Genomic DNA, 17672 nt, shown 5'->3' with positions numbered 1-17672 from the left:
TAAGAAAAACATTGTTGAATAGCAGTATGGTTGTTTTAGGCTTTATTGTAATGCTATTTCAATTAATGCATTTTTAAGTCTCAATTTATCAATTGCCCCCCGAACCCCCTAGCATTTCGGGGGGCCCAAAATTATTTTCTGACATAGGGCCTACATTTTCTAACAGTGCCCCTGTCCATTGATGTCATTGTGAAAAAGCCAATATCCAGTCTAGTAGTGTTACCTGTAAGGAGCAAAAACATATTCCATCACAGCCACAGCCTGCTCCAACTCCCTCCTTACCCCTTGGTCAGCCAAGCAAACAGGAGGGCGATAAGATAACTCCAGCAGCTTTCCGTTCATTGGGTGTAACTAGCTCATAAAACAAGGCTGTGCTTTGTGGGTTGTTGACCAAGAAGTTAGTGTTAGTAGATGTCACAAGTATGCATCCAAACGCTTGGAGACCAGCTTGCAGCCCTGAGTAGAAAAGAGGCGCTCTTCTTCAGAATAAGTCATACCCTTTGGCCATTCTCTCCACCGCATCCTGGTCTGGCTTCATGCCTCTGGCCTTCATCTCTGCAAGTCCACACTGAACCAGGTGCTTGTACTCCAGAGGCAGGAAAGGCACATAGAAGTCCACCAGATTATCGCCAATCAAACTAGAATGGCAAATGCAACATTTCTTGTAGTAAAACGGGGTTAAGAAAGGATATAAGTAGGCTAGTATGTAACCACCCAGTTATTGAATTAATCATCACATGCTAATTACTTAAGGCTACTTCAATAATACTAAATTGATTATGATCGGCCTCACTTCACTCATTCGCAACATTTAATTTTATTAGGCTACCAAGTTTTCACCTAGAGCCAAGTCAGATAGGCTATGTTGACCTTTCGTTTCTATTTTCCTGTTCGGATACAGTTAAACATTTACGCATATGCTGCAGATGTTTCATAATCTTTTCATAATCCCACATTGTTTGCAGATCTATGACCACTCAAAACGTTTGATTTGATTATTTAACTTTTTATTAGGGCTGATTTCCCTGATTAATCATGATTAATCACATTATTATACGCAAAACTCAATAATGAATTCAAAAGTAGTATATAGTAGGCTACATTTAATTATTTTAAATGTGCTGCCATATCAATGCAAGTGCCATAGCATTTTGTCTGCAAACATTTAACATCAGCATTTCATTTATACAGTAGCAGTTAAATAAATGATTTAGTGTAAATCTCAACTTAAACAATGTTAATAGTCAAAAGTGGCCAGAATTAAATTCAAGTCTCTTTGTTTAGTTTATAGGTCCACTGGATCTGCTTCCTCCTACTTGAACTCAATGGTCAGCACTATCTCTTAGTTAGGTGTAAGGCCTAATTTGTGGCAGCACTCTCAACAATATCAGACATGTCCACTCCAGTTCTGCACAACTTCCCCAGAGTTTGAGAACAACTGTGACTGATCTGTAATTAGCAGACTTGCTCTATAAAAGGACATTCTATCTATTACCTGAATGTGAGGTATTGTTTATAGGAATTCCACTGAGCCTTTTGACATATTATTCCTGAGAATTTCTTTGCTAGTCTTTGACCTGATCTGCTTGTTTGACCATGCCTTTTTGGATTATGTTTTTGGATTGTTCACCTCTTTTCTAATAACCTGTGCTTCAACTTGGAACTTGAATATTTTGAATAGTTTTTGGATTGTGGATTTTAATTCCGTGCCTAAATATTTACATTAAAATCTATACTTATTTGAGTCTGGGATTCATCACTTCAAGACCACTTCAAGACATTTACCCGAATTCTTATTGCCTGTCCAAGTTTTTAATGATTTTGACCGCTGCGCAAACAAATGGTGGTCACTGGTCATATAGGTTTAGTTTTTTTCTATATCTACATATTTATGTACCAGTAATTTTTGTGTCAACGAATCCCGGGACACTGCAAGACCAGACTGCACAAAATTGGTGGCCATGTACAGTAGCCCCATAAGGATGACACAGAACCACTAATTTGTGTTTTGATCATGCACACACACACACACACACATGCAAATGCACACAAGCACGCACACACACACACCATGACCCCCCCCCCCCCCCCCCACACACACACACACACACTCACAAGTGATCACACACAGAGAGAAGCACACATGTACACAAAAGTAAACACACACATGCACACACTCATTTACATGTAGAAGTAGAGGATGGAGTATGAGATGGAGACAAACTGACAACAGTGATTTATTTTTACATGTAATGTACAGGCCTAAGCTATGGAGTGTACTAAGCAGCAATCATATTTTGTTTAGGCCAATCATATTTTGTAACGCTCTGTGGTACATCTAGTTCATATTTGTTTTCCAGACATCCCAGACCAGCCAACAAAACCAGTGCTCTTTACGGATGTTATAGGAATGTGTTCAGCCTTCCTGCTGTTAATCTCTGATCTCTGAGCATTCCAGCCAGGTTGCAATGTCTAAACATTGATCAGGCCATTTGTTCCTTTTTATCTCAACAAACAGATGCCCAGCAACAAATAGGCTATAGTTGTGGTCCATTGTCCTGTGGTCCACAGCATTCATGTGAACTGTAAAATGGAGAACTGTTAAGAGAGCTTGATATCCGTCAAGTGTAGCTGTGAGGAAAATTGATCGGCTTTACCTTAGCTACCATTATTGCATTTAAAAACAGACATGCCGCTGGGCTTAATTTCATAGTAGATAGCATACCAATTCTGTAGCCAAAATTATATCTCCATAGGCACATTTGTGAGAAATGTTTCACTGTCTCATCTGACTGATTGAGTTTATGGCCTATCTATGTAAAATTTCCAAAACATTTTAGGTGTCTCATTGTCAGATGCACAGAAACATACACTGTGCATAACCTTGTAAAACGCTGACTTTGATGTTTAAGAATAGATGGGAGCTGGTTGCTTTGCCTCTGTCTTTTGTAGTTACATGTAATGTGACCAAGGGTTAGAATGAACCCCTCCCAGAATGGTTCATTAATCCTCTCTGGTAACATTCAAATGCAAAACCGATCGCCTGGAGACCGCCTTGCATCCCTGAAGGGAAAAGATTCGCTCTTCACTTGGGAAGAAGATAAATTCTTTGGCCATTCTCTCCACCGCATCCTGGTCTGGCTTCATGCCTCTGGCCTTCATCTCTGCAAGTCCACACTGAACCACGTGCTTGTACTCCAGAGGCAGGAAAGGCACATAGAAGTCCACCAGATTCTTGCCAATCAAACTAGAATGGCAAAAGCCGCCTAGGAGAACACAGGATAATACAAGGGAGAGAAAAGTCAACAGATCCTCCATCACAATACATAAACAGGCCATGCAGAAAACAAAAACAGGACAGTAAAGAACACAGTATCAAAGACATGCAAGCGCCAGCGTAGTTCTGCTGGGAAGACTCAATAGCCATGTAACGCCCATTCGTTACCTATAGCCAATAGGCTACTACACCTGTCTTTATAATAAACTTGGCCACGTACCTGTCTGCTGCTTTCAGATACCGACTTTTGACGCTCCTTTCGCTCCTAGGCCATCTCAATTTCGCCATGAGAATTATCCCACAAGGCCGCTCTTTCATTTCTCGTCTTCTAAAAACAGCGCATTCAGTCTGTAAATTAAGCGACCCGATTCGTCTCGACGAAGGATGCAGATCCGATTTAAGATTCTGGTCTCATCTCCTGAACAATTGGAACGGCGTCTCATTTTTCTATAATGATGCGCTCGAATCATCCGAATCGTTGTCACTGTACACAGACGCAGCTCCCTCTGTCGGCTTCGGGGGATTCTATCAAGGGCAATGGTTCGCGGAGAAGTGGTCTCCTGCTTTCACCGATTTCGCCCTCGGGTCTGCTTCCTCAGCACTGCATGAGATGCTCCCAATCGTCGTAGCCAGCGTATTATGGGGCGCCTCTTGGTCTCGCAAACGCATTCATATTGCGACAATGAAGCCGTCGTCAGCATCCTTAATAAAGGAAGATCTCAATGCACGCAGATCATGTCCTTACTTAGACGGTTAATATGGCAGTCGGTCATGCATAATTTCATCATCAGCGCCGAACATATCCCCGGTTACCAAAACGTGATCGCTGATGCTCTCTCTCGTTTCCACTTTCAGGAGTTCAGACGGTGCTGCCCCGCTGCCGACCCGGAGCCGATAGCATGCCCACCATTCTCGGCCCTAATCCTGGATTGAACTCTTCCTTGGCCCCACTCTTAGATAGAGCGAGATACTTCATGGTTAAGGGAATAGCTCCAAGCACTTTAAAGGTCTATAAGTCCGCATGGACCTGCTTCACACTATTTTGCCTTTCTCTGCATTTGCCCATCTTCCCGATTCTCGTATCAAGCATATGCGCTTTCATCGTCCATACATTTGAAACTCGGAAAAACAGGATATCCACGATTAGGAGGATGTTAGCGGGCATCCAATTCCACGCTAGGCTTAATGACCCTAATTTTCTGAGCTTGTTCTCAGTACCTTCTATACGGTTGTTACTCAAAGGTATAGCGAATACTACTAAATCCTCCCCGGATCAACGATTTCCTATACTCCCTCTATTCTTCGCACTTTGGTGTCTAAACTACGTCAGGGGCTATTTTCACACTACGTTAATACTCTTCTTGAAGCTGTCTTTCTCATGGCTTTTTATGGTTTCATGCGTGCAGGTGAATTCTGTTCTGACACTCAGACTTTTAGTCCTTCTCGAGACCTCGCACTCTCTGATATCTGTTTTTCTCTTCACTTTTACACTATTTTTCTAAAGCATTCTAAAACGGATTCTTCAGGCACAGGTACCTCTATTAAAATCTGTAAAGTGCTTACCCCTTTCTGCCCTTATTCTTCTATGATCAGCTACTTACAATTACGTCCACATTCTTCAGATAATTCACCACTCTTTATTCTTCACACTGGGCAGCCCATGTCTAAGCATTGGTTCAGAACCCACTTATCAACAGTGGCAAGGAGTTGCGGGCTATCACCTTCTCACTACACTGGGCACTCCTTTCGCATTGGCGCCGCTACCTCCGCGGCAGAATTAGGTTTACCGATATCATCCATCAAGTTGCTCGGACGATGGTCCTCATCTGCTTTCGAGTCCTATATAAGACCCGAGGTTCGTCTCATTCCAGATGCTCAGTTGGCACTCTCAAGAATCGTCTAAGGTATGTTTGCAAATGTCTGGTGGTGGTTAACTCTCACAGGCTTTTATAGCCCATGCTACTTTAACTCGCACTCAATTTATGTCTTCTTTATACTTCGGCTTAGTCTTTACCTATTCACTCCGTCCTTTCTTCCGTTACCATAATCAACACATTATCATCTTCATCTTCATGACCTTAATCATCCTCACTATCTTAACATTAACATCATCATCATCACCATCATCAGTCGCTGTCGCCATCATTATCATTATTATCATCATCTTTATAGTCATAATCATCGTTATTATCATTATCGTCCTCATCATCATCATCATCATTATTATCATCATCATCACCATCATCACCATAGTCATAATCATCGTTATTATCATTATCGTCCTAATCATCATCACCATCATCACCATAGTCATGATCATCGTTATCATCATTATCGTTCCCATCATTATCATTACCATCATCATCACCATCATCAGCACCATCATCATCATCATCATCATTCTACCATCATCATCATCATCATAGCCACTATCAATCATTAATCTTTACGTTCTGTTTAATTCTGTAAGTGCACGCACTTATTATCGTACTCATCAACTTCATTGCTAATAACTCTGTTATCACTCGTCTCCATCAATCACTATGCCATCTCCGCTCATCAAATTAAGTTGTATTCACCCTGTCACTCTAGCCCTAGAACTTCGCACCGCCGCTCGCTACACTTCAGGATTATGGTCCATACATCCCTCTGGCACGTATCTCAAGTAGCTGCCGTGCGGCGCTATTCTACTTCCTAGACCCAAGTTTCTTCAGGCCATTCTATACTTGCTTTTACAATATGCTATGCTTTATTACAGCGGAGAACGATCCAGCGGATATTGGTAGGTACTTTCAACTTTCTTCTTTTGGGGGTAGGCTCTGCTCTGCCGTCTCACTCCTCCACTTATTTTTGGGGGTAGGCTCCGCCCCTGCCGTCTCATTTCGGCAGGATCGGCAGGGTCCGATCGTTTCAAGACCTGGACCGAGGACGGGCCTACGCCAAAGACTTTCCGTATTGCCAACTGTCATGTTGTTAATCCTATACGAATTAAATCACTGTCTTATTCTTACACTGCCTTCCCGAGTCTTCCTGGCTGAAATGCAAGCGCCAGCGTAGTTCTGCTGGGAAGACTCAATAGCCATGTAACGCCCATTCGTTACCTATAGCCAATAGGCTACTACACCTGTCTTTATAATAAACTTGGCCACGTACCTGTCTGCTGCTTTCAGATACCGACTTTTGACGACCCTCCTCCCTCCCCAACCACCACCAGTTTGGTCCCTGTCCTGCTGTCCAGGGGGTAGGCTCCGCCCCTGCCGTCTCATTTCGGCAGGATCTGCAGGGTCCGATCGTTTCAAGACCTGGACCGAGGACGGGCCTACGCCAAAGACTTTCCGTATTGCCAACTGTCATGTTGTTAATCCTATACGAATTAAATCACTGTCTTATTCTTACACTGCCTTCCCGAGTCTTCCTGGCTGAACTGGTTTAACTGAGTAACCATTTAGGACTTTGGAATGGTTTCATTAACTCCAGGGCTGTCATGCAAGCCATTCAGCAGCATCGCTCAGCAAATGATCTTCTGAGCATACATACTGTATGCCATGACGTAAGTGTAAATTGCTTATCTATACAGCACAATTCATATGTTGTATGCTTATAGTACAGTTGCTAAGTGTCACCAAAATGACTTCACAAGATCATGATGGGCCTGGCTAGGCTGGGTGAACCCGAATTTGGATTTCCAGCACAGGCTGAAAACCTGCACACCTACCTCCCCTGCTTCCTGTCCACAACTTTTGGGTCCAGTCATAAACTAGCTCATCCCAAAAGATGTGATTGGTTGAAGGACTATCCAAGCGTACAGAGTCATTTGAACTATGCCCATTGATCACGCCTCTTGTGCAGTAGAAATAAAGCGCAGACTCCCCACACTAATGTTCAATCTTGTTCAAGATTGAGCTTAGTATAGAGCTAGATAGATGATACAAAGCTACTTTTACATTTGCATGTTTGACGTGTTTCCTGTCACTTGGGGAAGCTTTTCATGGGGTCTTGTCAATACCATGATTGCCATCTCTATTCTTCAGCATGTATATGGTAGCCAAAATGCTGCCATATACATGCTGACCTAAATGTAGGCCTACTTGGAATGTCTGCAGTCTCTGGGTTATTGGCCATGTTTCCTCATGCTGTTTAACTAGCTCACTAAACGTCACACGATTGCAAAAGTAGTCACAGGACACACAATTGGAGGACTCTTACAGGTAAAATGAAAGAATTTATCCTAAACTAGTTTTGTGGTCTAGGCCTATGTATTTTAAAATGTTAACTTAAATAATAATAATAATAATAATATTAATAAATAATAATAATAATAATAATAATAATAATAATAATAATAATAATAATAAATAATAATAATGATAATAATAACTAGAAAAGCACACAGAGAGCGCAGCTTCCTCCGCCTTCATTGTTCTTCCTAGGTTGTCATACATTTGAACCTAAACTATTCAAATCGCCAATACGTGGCCATACCATGCCACTACACCACTAAGTTAAATACATAAAAGACTCCGGAATCTCGACGGAATTACGGATCGATTTCATCTAAATCCATCCATTACTTTTTGAGTTATCTTGCTAACAAACAGACAGACAAACAAACAAACAAATGCCAGTCCCCGATGAAAACATATACCTCCCTGGCGGAGGTAAATGAAAACATATACCTCCTTGGCGGAGGTAAATAATAATAATAACTAGAGAAAGCAATTCCAGGGAATTACGAGTGCATGAAAATTGAAACATTTCTGCTCAGTAAAATATTGTTAGAAAATGTTTCAAACATCATTCAAGCACAAAGATAGAGGTGAAGTAGGGAAAAGGTTGATGGGAGTCATAGTTGATGACAATTAACAGTTGGAATGGGCAAAAAGTTAAACAGTTGAGTAGTTCAAATACATGTACATGTACAAATAATGTAGTTGAGCTATTTAATAGCTAGAGAATTATTGTGTGAGGACTTTTATTTTGAAACAGTTGTGGGCAAAGGAAACTGTTGGTTGGACACATAGCTGATGACAACTGCAATTCTGAATGGCGAAAGAGTTAAATAGTTGCATAGTTTAAATAGTTAAATTATTAGATACGGAATTATGGCACTGATGACCTATTTTGAAACAGTTGTGGGCAGAGGAAATAGGTGGTGGGAGTCATAGTTGAAGACAACTGACAGTTAAAATGGCTGAACAGTTGATTAATTGAGTAGTTTAAATGTTTAATTATTTAATTGTGAATAATTGTAGTGAGGACTTTTATTTTGAAACAGTTTCAGGCAGTAGACACAGTTGGAGGGAGTCATAGTTGATGACAACTGGAATTTGGAATAGCTTAACAGTTCAATAGTGTAGCAGTTTAAATAGTTGAATTAATTAATGGTGAATTATTTTAGTGAGAACTTTTATTTTTGAAACAGTTTCAGGCAGTAGAAACAGTTGGAGGGAGTCATAGTTGATAAAAACTGACAGTTGGAATAGCCATACAGTTAAATATGTAGCAGAATGGTCAATCTAGCGTTTTCAGACTGGTAAAAGCAAAGCGGAACTCACTTTCATTCATCAGGTCAATATGGGAGTGGTTACGGACTATATAGGAAGTGCACACAGTTCAAAATGTAGAGCGTCAGAGTCAGAGCAACAGAGTTTTGAAGCAGTTGTTACGAGCCTGAAGGAGCGAGTTTTTGTTAAAACACAGTCGTCGGTTTTACGAGTCTAAAAACGTTTTCTTTTGTCTCGGTAACCGGCAAGTTTCAATTGTTTACGTTAGCGTGCTAGTTTGTAGCCTACCTCGCGGTCTGGGCGACGCAGATAGTTTCACACAGGCCCAAGCGAACCTGGCACGTCGGCAGCTGACACGTCTTTGAAACTTCGAGCTAATCCATACTGGTTGAAGAGGAATAGTGAATTCCCATAGAAGATCCACACTGGTTGAAGAGGAATTGCAACTCACCGAGAACATTCATACTGGAGAAGAGGAATTGCAACTCACCGAGAACATTCATACTGGAGAAGATTCACACTGGTTTACCTGGATATCCAGATTCAAGCAGGATTGTCGTCTGAACGGGAGTTCGTACGGACCTGGACAATACTCCTTGAGCGACGGGCCGTGAGTTAAACAAACGAACAATCGTTACCTTGCTCAAACATCCAAGCTTCCCGCTTTGCTCACGCTGAGCTCCACACACGCACACACACACAAACACACACGCATCCTACAAACACACGGTTGTTTTGTTACTTTATGTTGTTAGCGTCCTGATAAGGATATGTGTTGCTTATATTAGACCTACTGCTAAATGTAGAAGGATTGTTTTTCGTTAATGTCAGTAAACAAGTGCTGACTCTACTAAAAGAACACCTGACTCTCTTTGTTTCCTTATATTTTCATTTAATTGCTGACGGTGGTTTTCTTTAGTTAAGTGGTAGGATTAGAGGCCTACCTGGCGCCTGAACATTTAAGCTACCTGGGGTCGCCACCGTTACAAATAGTTGAGTAGTTTAAATAGTTGAATTAATCAATAGTGAATTCAGTTTCAGGCAGTAGAACAGTTGGAGGGAGTCATAGTTGAAGACAACTATTTAAAATGGCTGAACAGTTAAGTAGTTGAGTAGTTTAATTGTTTAATTATTTAATTGTGAATAATTGTAGAGAACTTTTCATTTTAAACAGTTTTTGGTGGAGGAAAAAGTCATAATTGATGAAACGGACAGTTGGAATATCCAAACAGTTAAATTGTTGAGTAGTTTAAATAGTTGAATTAATTAATAGTGAATTATTTTAGTAAGGAATTTTATTTTGAAACAGTTTCAGGCAGTAGAAACAGTTGGAGGGAGTCATAGTTGATGAAAACTGACAGTTGGAATAACCAAACAGTTAAATAGTTGAGTAGTTTAAATAGTTGAATCAATCAATAGTGAATTCAGTTTCAGGCAGTAGAAACAGTTGGAGGGAGTCATAGTTGATGAAAACTGACAGTTGGAATAGCCAAACAGTTAAATAGTTGAGTATAAATAGTTGAGTAGTTTAAATAGTTGATGACAACTGACAGTTAAAATGGCTGAACAGTTAAATAGTTCAGTAGTTTAAATGGTTGAATGATTTGATAGTGAATTAAGGCCATCGCCCACGCGCCACGCCACGAAAAAAAATAGAATTCCATTGTTTTCAATGGAGCATCGCCCACTGGAAACGTCTGCCACGCAGCAGCCGCACAGAGATAGAACACTATTCCAAAATCCTGCGCGGCAAGCCCAGACCGCCGAACACCGCTCAACGCCGCTTCTGGTGGGCGCTGGGCTTTATGGTAGTGAGGATTTTTATTTTTAAACAGTTTTAGGCACAGGGAACAGCTGAACAGGATCTGTGCGGCTGCTGCGCGGCAGACGTTTCCAGTGGGCGATGCTCCATTGAAAACAATGGAATTCTAATTTCTTTCGTGGCGCGGCGCGCCGCGTACGCTTCTGGTGGGCGATGGCCTTAAGAATAGTTTGGATAACAATAGAGAGACATTTTTCATGCACTCTAATAATTATTTAAAAAGGTTGATAGCACTGACAGCTCATAGAGTTGGAAGGAGTGTGTCGCAATTCTGCCTTCTTACACTGTGACACAGGCTTGTGGATATGAGTGTCATTAGGTTTTGATATATTTAGTCTTTTGGACTTGCAAGTATGAAGGGCTAATGAAAACGCCACTATTTGTAGGGGTTATTCATGTAATCATAATCAGTGGTGTTTTCATTAGCCTTCAATAGTCCAAAAGGCTAAGTAAAGTATCTAATTGAGGGATGGGTAATATTAGCTTCTGCAATAAATGCTATTACTCTAATTGCATTTCAATTTCACACACGTTTGAAAGAGGACTGACTCTTATATGACTTCCGCAACACACTGCTACTCCTTCTCCTGCACTGACATGCACAATAACCTCAGAGTTCTGCATGGGAGTGTGTACATGAAGAAACCATATAGGGAAATAGGCAGGTGGAGCTATGTTGCATAGTGAGCATAGTTGAGCTATGTTCTATGACCTCATACAAAAGTGTCACAAAAATCTAACTAATAGTATGAAAATAAAGCTAAATAAAGTGTGACTCACTCTTTTTGTCGTTGAAGACTGAGAGAGTAAGATCCTTCTCCAAATCCATCAGATTGATCTCCTCTCTGTTCCGACCTGTCTTCCAGAATTCCAAGGCCACCTCAGCAATCTCTTCCCCCCCTGAATTGCTGTGAACATACAGGACGTTACTTGTTGACCCATGATGTGAGAGCTGCTCGAAACACATATCTTAGACAACCAAATCTTTTGCCTTAAAAATGTCAATGATATTGGAGCAAGTTCCTGAAATCTTCCTAAAGTGCATTTATGCTTGCAGCCTGGGCTGGACAACGGACGCAAATTCTTTACCGTTTGCCTATCACTAAAACAATATTGAAAAGTCAGAACTGATATGTTCACAAAAAACCCAATTCTTACAACCCTGTTGACGTGTTTGACATCATTGACCTTCCACAAAACAACTCCGTGTGGAGTATGAGTGAAACCATACTAGGCAAAAAGGAGTCTCACACACCTGAGGAAAATGAAGATGGCCTGACCATATGAAACCCCATCAATAGTCCCATGGTAGTCCAGGTATGGCTTGATGCTGTCTATCAGGCCTGTTGGCATTTTGTCCATCTCGTCAAAAATAAACATGGAGCTTGGACACTCTGAAACGTTCCCCTTCACCCATTGCTGTAGCTGATCCTAACAAAAGAACATTTCCATCATGTTGTTTTGATAAATACATTTGGACATGAATGTCTGAAAACACTAACAGCACACAACAGTTGCAGAGTACTCTTTTAAACTTGTCTGAATGTCTTACTTGGTAAGTTTCAAGATGTTTTTGGTGGGGGAAATATAATGTGGCTATGAACAGATGCACAAATCTGCTCTGCATTCCATTGTGGTAGATGCTCTCAGCGATCAAGCGGCTCACAAAGCTCTTCCCAGTGCCTGTCAACCCGTGTAGAGAGAGGACAAGGGGTCTGTTGGGGTTTGGGTTTTCCATGTGTTCAGTCACCGTTTTGAAGATTATGGGGGATGCCAAATGCTGGCCAATGAGTCTTTCTCTCAAAGCCGTCTCCAAATCTGTGAATTAAATCAACATCACACTAGTGAAGGGGTAGCCCAAATGGACTGTTTTCCAGTCCATTTGGGCTAGACAGCTGATTGGTGGGACTGTTAAAAATTTTTTTATGAATGTTTACACACTAAAATAGAAATTTCCAAGCAATTTGCGAAATTCTACTCCAAGGAACAAAACACCTCCATAGATTTGCACAGCATTACACATAATGTCTGCATCACCCTTTTTGCAAAACACAGTGATTTGTAAAACACATTTTCACACCTTAGACACAGATAAGGATTGCAAGTTTACTTTGCTATTTGTTCTTGTCATTACAAAGCCCTAGATTGCCAATGACCACAGTGCCACACTAATGAATGAATTGGATATATGGATCACATTCACCAGGTATGGAAGCACACATGTGCTAATTTGAAAACACAGCACTCACGAGTGCTATAGCTGCGTTTACAGTGGTGTTTCTTCAGAGTCAGTGTATTTACTTCATAAAGTAATTTTTATTTATCAACAGTTTTTATTTGTTTCATTAATTTCATTGTTGGTTGATTACTGTGTGTGTGTGTGTGTGTGTGTGTGTGTGTGTGTGTGTGTGTTGTCACTACATGTACACATATATATTCATTTATTGTATGGTCCACCATGAACCAAATTACCCAAAACCAGCATACATTCAGAGGGTGTCATAATGATCCTACACTTCCAATTTTTCATTTTTGACTAGGTGGCACCAAAGCCATCGATATCTCAAAGTTGCGACACTACCATTGACTACCGTGTACAAACAATGGCGGCACATCCGGGAACTATTCCATTGAGAATGAATGAATATCTCAGGAGTTATAATAAGACTTTTCTACATGACTTATAGTCGTGTGCATAATAATGCATTTTCATTGAGTAATATATGTGTATGTGGAAATGCAGTTTATAGTAATTTTCATCGAGTATTTACCGTTAATATTAATGCGATCGCTGCTGTCAATCCCGTAGTAAACCAGGGACCGAGGGAACTACTGAGTCTACCCACTAACCACGTGACCGCTCTGATCTGGCTTTAACATGGAAGTCAACGGCTGTCGCAACTTTGAGATATCGATGGCTTTGGGTGGCACTATACATTCAATATGTGGTTATGGGATGGGTTGACATGACCCCTAGACCCTACAGTTCTTGAGACATAAATTCATTTATTGTATGCCCCCCCCATGAACAGAGTTCTTCGAAACTTGGCATGCATTCAGAAGGTGTCATAATGATCCTACACTTCCAATTTCAGCCAGAGATACCTGCGATTACAACACTTCATTTCTGCTTTTTCGTTTTTAACTAGGTGCCGCTATCCATGGAATGAGTGGTAATGGGTTGACATGACCCCTTAAGACCAACAACATACAAAAAGAAGGTGATCCTCTCAGGTCCTACGGTTCTCGAGATATCCACAGAAAACTGTGTCCGCCCAACCCTCCTTTTGGGGGTGCGATGGATCAAAACTAAAAACAATGATTCCATACTATCCTTGTGGGCTTACATGCCGACCAAGTTTTGTGCACCCTGGTTTTTCAGTGTCCCAGTGTAACGGGTGCTAGCTGGTCAGCTATGCTGTAGAACGTTAGTAAACCTCAGTCCCCGACGCTTCAAGAGCGCTGCTGGCATGAAAGCTAGTAGCCTGGGCTTTTAGCTGGATTGTTAGCGCGCTCGACTCCCGATCTGAGGTGCTGCTGTCTCGCGGGTTCGAGCCCGGGCGTGTGCAGGGCTGGACCGCGGTGATTCCACACAACGCAGCTTACATTGGTGCCGTGACCCGGATCGGAAGTGAGGTTTAGGGGGGTGAGTGTAACGCAGGGGTGTCAAACTCATTTTCACCGAGGGCCACATCAGCACAATGGTTGCCCTCAAAGGGCCAGATATAACTATAAGATTTTGTAGCACCAGTCACAAAATCTTTAGCATCGGTATAAAACTTCCCTAAAATCGAGAAGATCAAAAGGTATCAGCATGACATGTTCTTTTTATTATTGTTATGTTTTGTAAAAACAAAACAAAAACCTCTCTCAGTTCCATACAGTTTGACTTTTCAATGAGGGTCACTGGTCAGTCAGGAAGAGGTCATGCCATGGATTTTTTGGTAACACTTTGCGGTAAGGGTACATGAATCATCATGAATTCATACATGAATTCATTTATGATTTATGCATTACTTAATGGCTTTATATCTCATGAATCATCAGGAATTGACATGAGTTCACCATATGTCATTCATGACCTCATGCATGAACAACTCATCAACTAAAGTATTAAGTATGGTGGCTACATCATTAAGAATTATGGTTTATTAAGCATAATCATGATGATTTATTTTTCTGTACATGAATCATAATGAATTCATGCATGTAAGCCTTCCCGAGATTAACTAAGCATTAGTTACTCATGAGTTCATCATGTGTGTGGCCCCTCAACTAAAGTGGTGAATAGGTTATTTGATTGATGTGGCATTACAGATTTCTCTGCTAACTAAAATGAGAAGTTCTTGTATCTTAACTTCAGAGATATTTTTGAGATGAGGATAACATTAATCTGAGTGACAAATTATTCCATTTATTTGTATGACTTTTGGGCTTAATTTTTACGAACTCTCTAAACACACTTTCTTAAACTCTTTCTCTAAACACACGTCATTATTCACCACTTTAGTTGAGGGGCCACAAACATGATGAACTCATGACTAACTAATACTCAGTTAATCCCCTATTATTTCAAGAAGGCTTACATGCATGAATTCATGATAAATTATGTACAGAAAAATAAATCATCATGATCATGCTTAATAAACCAAAATTCATAATGATGTAGCCACCATACTTAATGCTTTAGTTGATGCGTTGTTCATGCATGAGGTCATGAATGACATATGGTGAACTCAAGTTAATTCCTGATGAATAATGAGATATTAAGCCATTAAGTAATGCATACATCATGAATTAATTCATGTATGAATTCATGATGATTCATGTACCCTTACCGCAAAGTGTTACCCATTTTTTTTTTTTAGATTTGAGTATATTCAACTTAACTGTCATTGCACAAGCGAAATACCAGTAACAAAATGCAGTTTTACATCTAGCCAGTGATGCAAACAAACTGACATGTCAAAAAGTAGGCCTACATCCGAATGAAATGCGTCACTACACCGTTCTATACACGTACAGTAAGCGAACGGTCCCGGTGGACTTTTTCTTTGAAGTTGAAAGGTGTTGTGTGGATTCTACGTTGCTTGTTTTGAACGGAAATTAAAATGCAAAGCAACAGGGCGATTACAACAAACTTCTAGCCTACCTATGCTTGCCTGATCTGAATGCACCTTTTCTCGGTCGGAATAGGCTTACTTTCGCTTTTGGCCAAACAATCATTTGCTCGATTAGCAAGGTTTTGAAGCTGGATTGTTTTGGATAGGACTACACACATGCTTTTTAAACGTAGACGTAAATGTATCACGTAGTTTACAACTACCAATTGAAATCAAAGTAACTTACATCGATTCCGCTCTCAAAGAACCACACGCACTTCAAAGAATCATATGCGTTTCACAGGCAGGCTAAACCGAGCGCGTAATTTAGGCGCTCCGTTCGCTAAAATAGTTTAGAATACTGGTCTATTTTGTTTTCACACGTTCGCGTTGCTATCACATCTGATGTAGCCAGTTACACTGATCATAGAGGAAGGTGGTTGATGTTGCCTCCCTGTCAGTCTCACGTGCGTGCATTGTATTGCAGTGTATTGCCTATACGCAAAAACTGTATCAAACCTTTAATGCTCTCGCGGGCCACATACTGTATCAGACCCTGTAAGCTCTCGCGGGCCACATGAAATGATGTGGCGGACCGCATTTGGCCCGCGGGCCTTGAGTTTGACACCTGTGGTGTAACGGGTGCTAGCTGGTCAGCTACGCTGTAGAACGTTAGTAAACCTCACTCCCCGACGCTTCAAGAGCGCTGCTGGCATGAAAGTTAGTAGCCTGGGCTTTTAGCTGGCTCGTTAGCGCGCTCGACTCCCGATCCAAGGTGCTGCTGTCTCGCGGGTTCGAGTCCGGGCGTGTGCAGGGCTGGACCATGGTTGTTCCACACAACGCAGGTTACACCAGGAATCCATGACTAATAATTATGACTGCCTCACAAACAAAGCAAATAGGTTTAGTTTTTTTTCTTTCTTTCTTTATTTCTTCAGTCATTTTGTGTCAACGATTTTCGATACACTGAAAGACCGGGCTGCACGTAATTTGATGGGCATGTGGCTCCATCAGGATGACATGGAACCACTGATTTTCGTTTTCGTTTGGCTGATGTGTTCAGAACTGCACAAAATTTGATGACGTGTCACTATGACAGCCTCTGAATGCTTGCTGATTGGAATTCCATATATGGGGCGGGGGTGTGTGGTGAAATTGCGTGAAGAGTTGCACACACCCACATGTACACAAACACACACAAACACACAGTCAAGGACACACACACACACAGGCATGCACATGCACACACACACACACACACACACACACACTATGACCCCCCCCCCCACACACACTCACAAGCGAGCAGACACAGACATGCACACATGTACACAAAAGCAAACACACGCATGCACACACACAGATTTACATGGTAGAGGATGGAGTAAGAACTGTATTGTACATTGTACATACAATGTCACATTTTGTACCACTCTATGGTACCTCTATATCTATCATATTTGTTTTCCAGACAGTCCAGACCAGCCAACAAAACCAGCAGTGATCATTACGGATGTTATACGTAGATAGATAAATACTTTATTGATCCCCAAGGGGAAATTCAAGGTGTGTATTCAGCCTTCCTGTTAGCCTAATTTAGACTGATCTCTGAGCATTCCAGCCAGGTTGCAATGTCTAAACTTTGATTGTGAATGTACAGGCCAGTTGTTCCTTTTTATCTCAACAAACACATACCCAGCAACGTATAGGCTAAGTGTATGGGAAAAACACGTACTTCTCTTGTCGTAGGAGATCCATTGTGGTCCACAGCATTCATGTGAACTGTAAAAGGGAAATCCGCTAAGAGAGTTTGATATCCGGCAAGTGTAGCTGTTTGGAAAGTTGATGGGCTTTACCTTAGCTACCATTATTGCATTTAAAAACAGCCATGTCGCTGAGCTTAATTCCATTCTGTATTGAGCCTACTATAGTCTACCTCTGACAATTCTGTAGCCAAAATGCTATCT

General features: G+C 41.2%; 1 protein-coding gene across 1 annotated transcript; it reads right to left on the bottom strand.

Moving 5' to 3' along the window:
• Positions 1–2277: 2277 nt before the first annotated feature.
• Positions 2278–17672, bottom strand: LOC134072656 (torsin-1A-like). Its single transcript, XM_062529447.1, has 5 exons — positions 17441–17672; positions 12156–12421; positions 11859–12034; positions 11384–11511; positions 2278–3266 (listed from the first exon to the last, which is right to left on the bottom strand). The coding sequence occupies exons 1-5, from the start codon at positions 17613–17615 to the stop codon at positions 3004–3006; spliced, it is 1008 nt and encodes a 335-aa protein (XP_062385431.1). The 5' UTR covers positions 17616–17672; the 3' UTR covers positions 2278–3003.

Source organism: Sardina pilchardus, chromosome 24 (genome assembly GCF_963854185.1).
Source record: "Sardina pilchardus chromosome 24, fSarPil1.1, whole genome shotgun sequence".
Classification (NCBI taxonomy): Eukaryota; Metazoa; Chordata; class Actinopteri; order Clupeiformes; family Clupeidae; genus Sardina; species Sardina pilchardus.
Note: the sequence above shows the minus strand (reverse complement) of the source record. Positions and strands in the feature narration are given on the sequence as shown.

Excerpts from the sequence above, each read along its gene's own strand:
- LOC134072656 (XM_062529447.1), bottom strand. The coding sequence starts at position 17,615 with ATGGAATTAAGCTCAGCGACATGGCTGTTTTTAAATGCAATAATGGTA. Across the intron at positions 12,422-17,440 it reads GATCTCCTACGACAAGAGAA|ATTTGGAGACGGCTTTGAGA; the intron begins GTACGTGTTTTT and ends TTTAATTCACAG. Across the intron at positions 3,267-11,383 it reads AGTCTTCAACGACAAAAAGA|GCGGCTTTTGCCATTCTAGT; the intron begins GTGAGTCACACT and ends GTGTTCTCCTAG.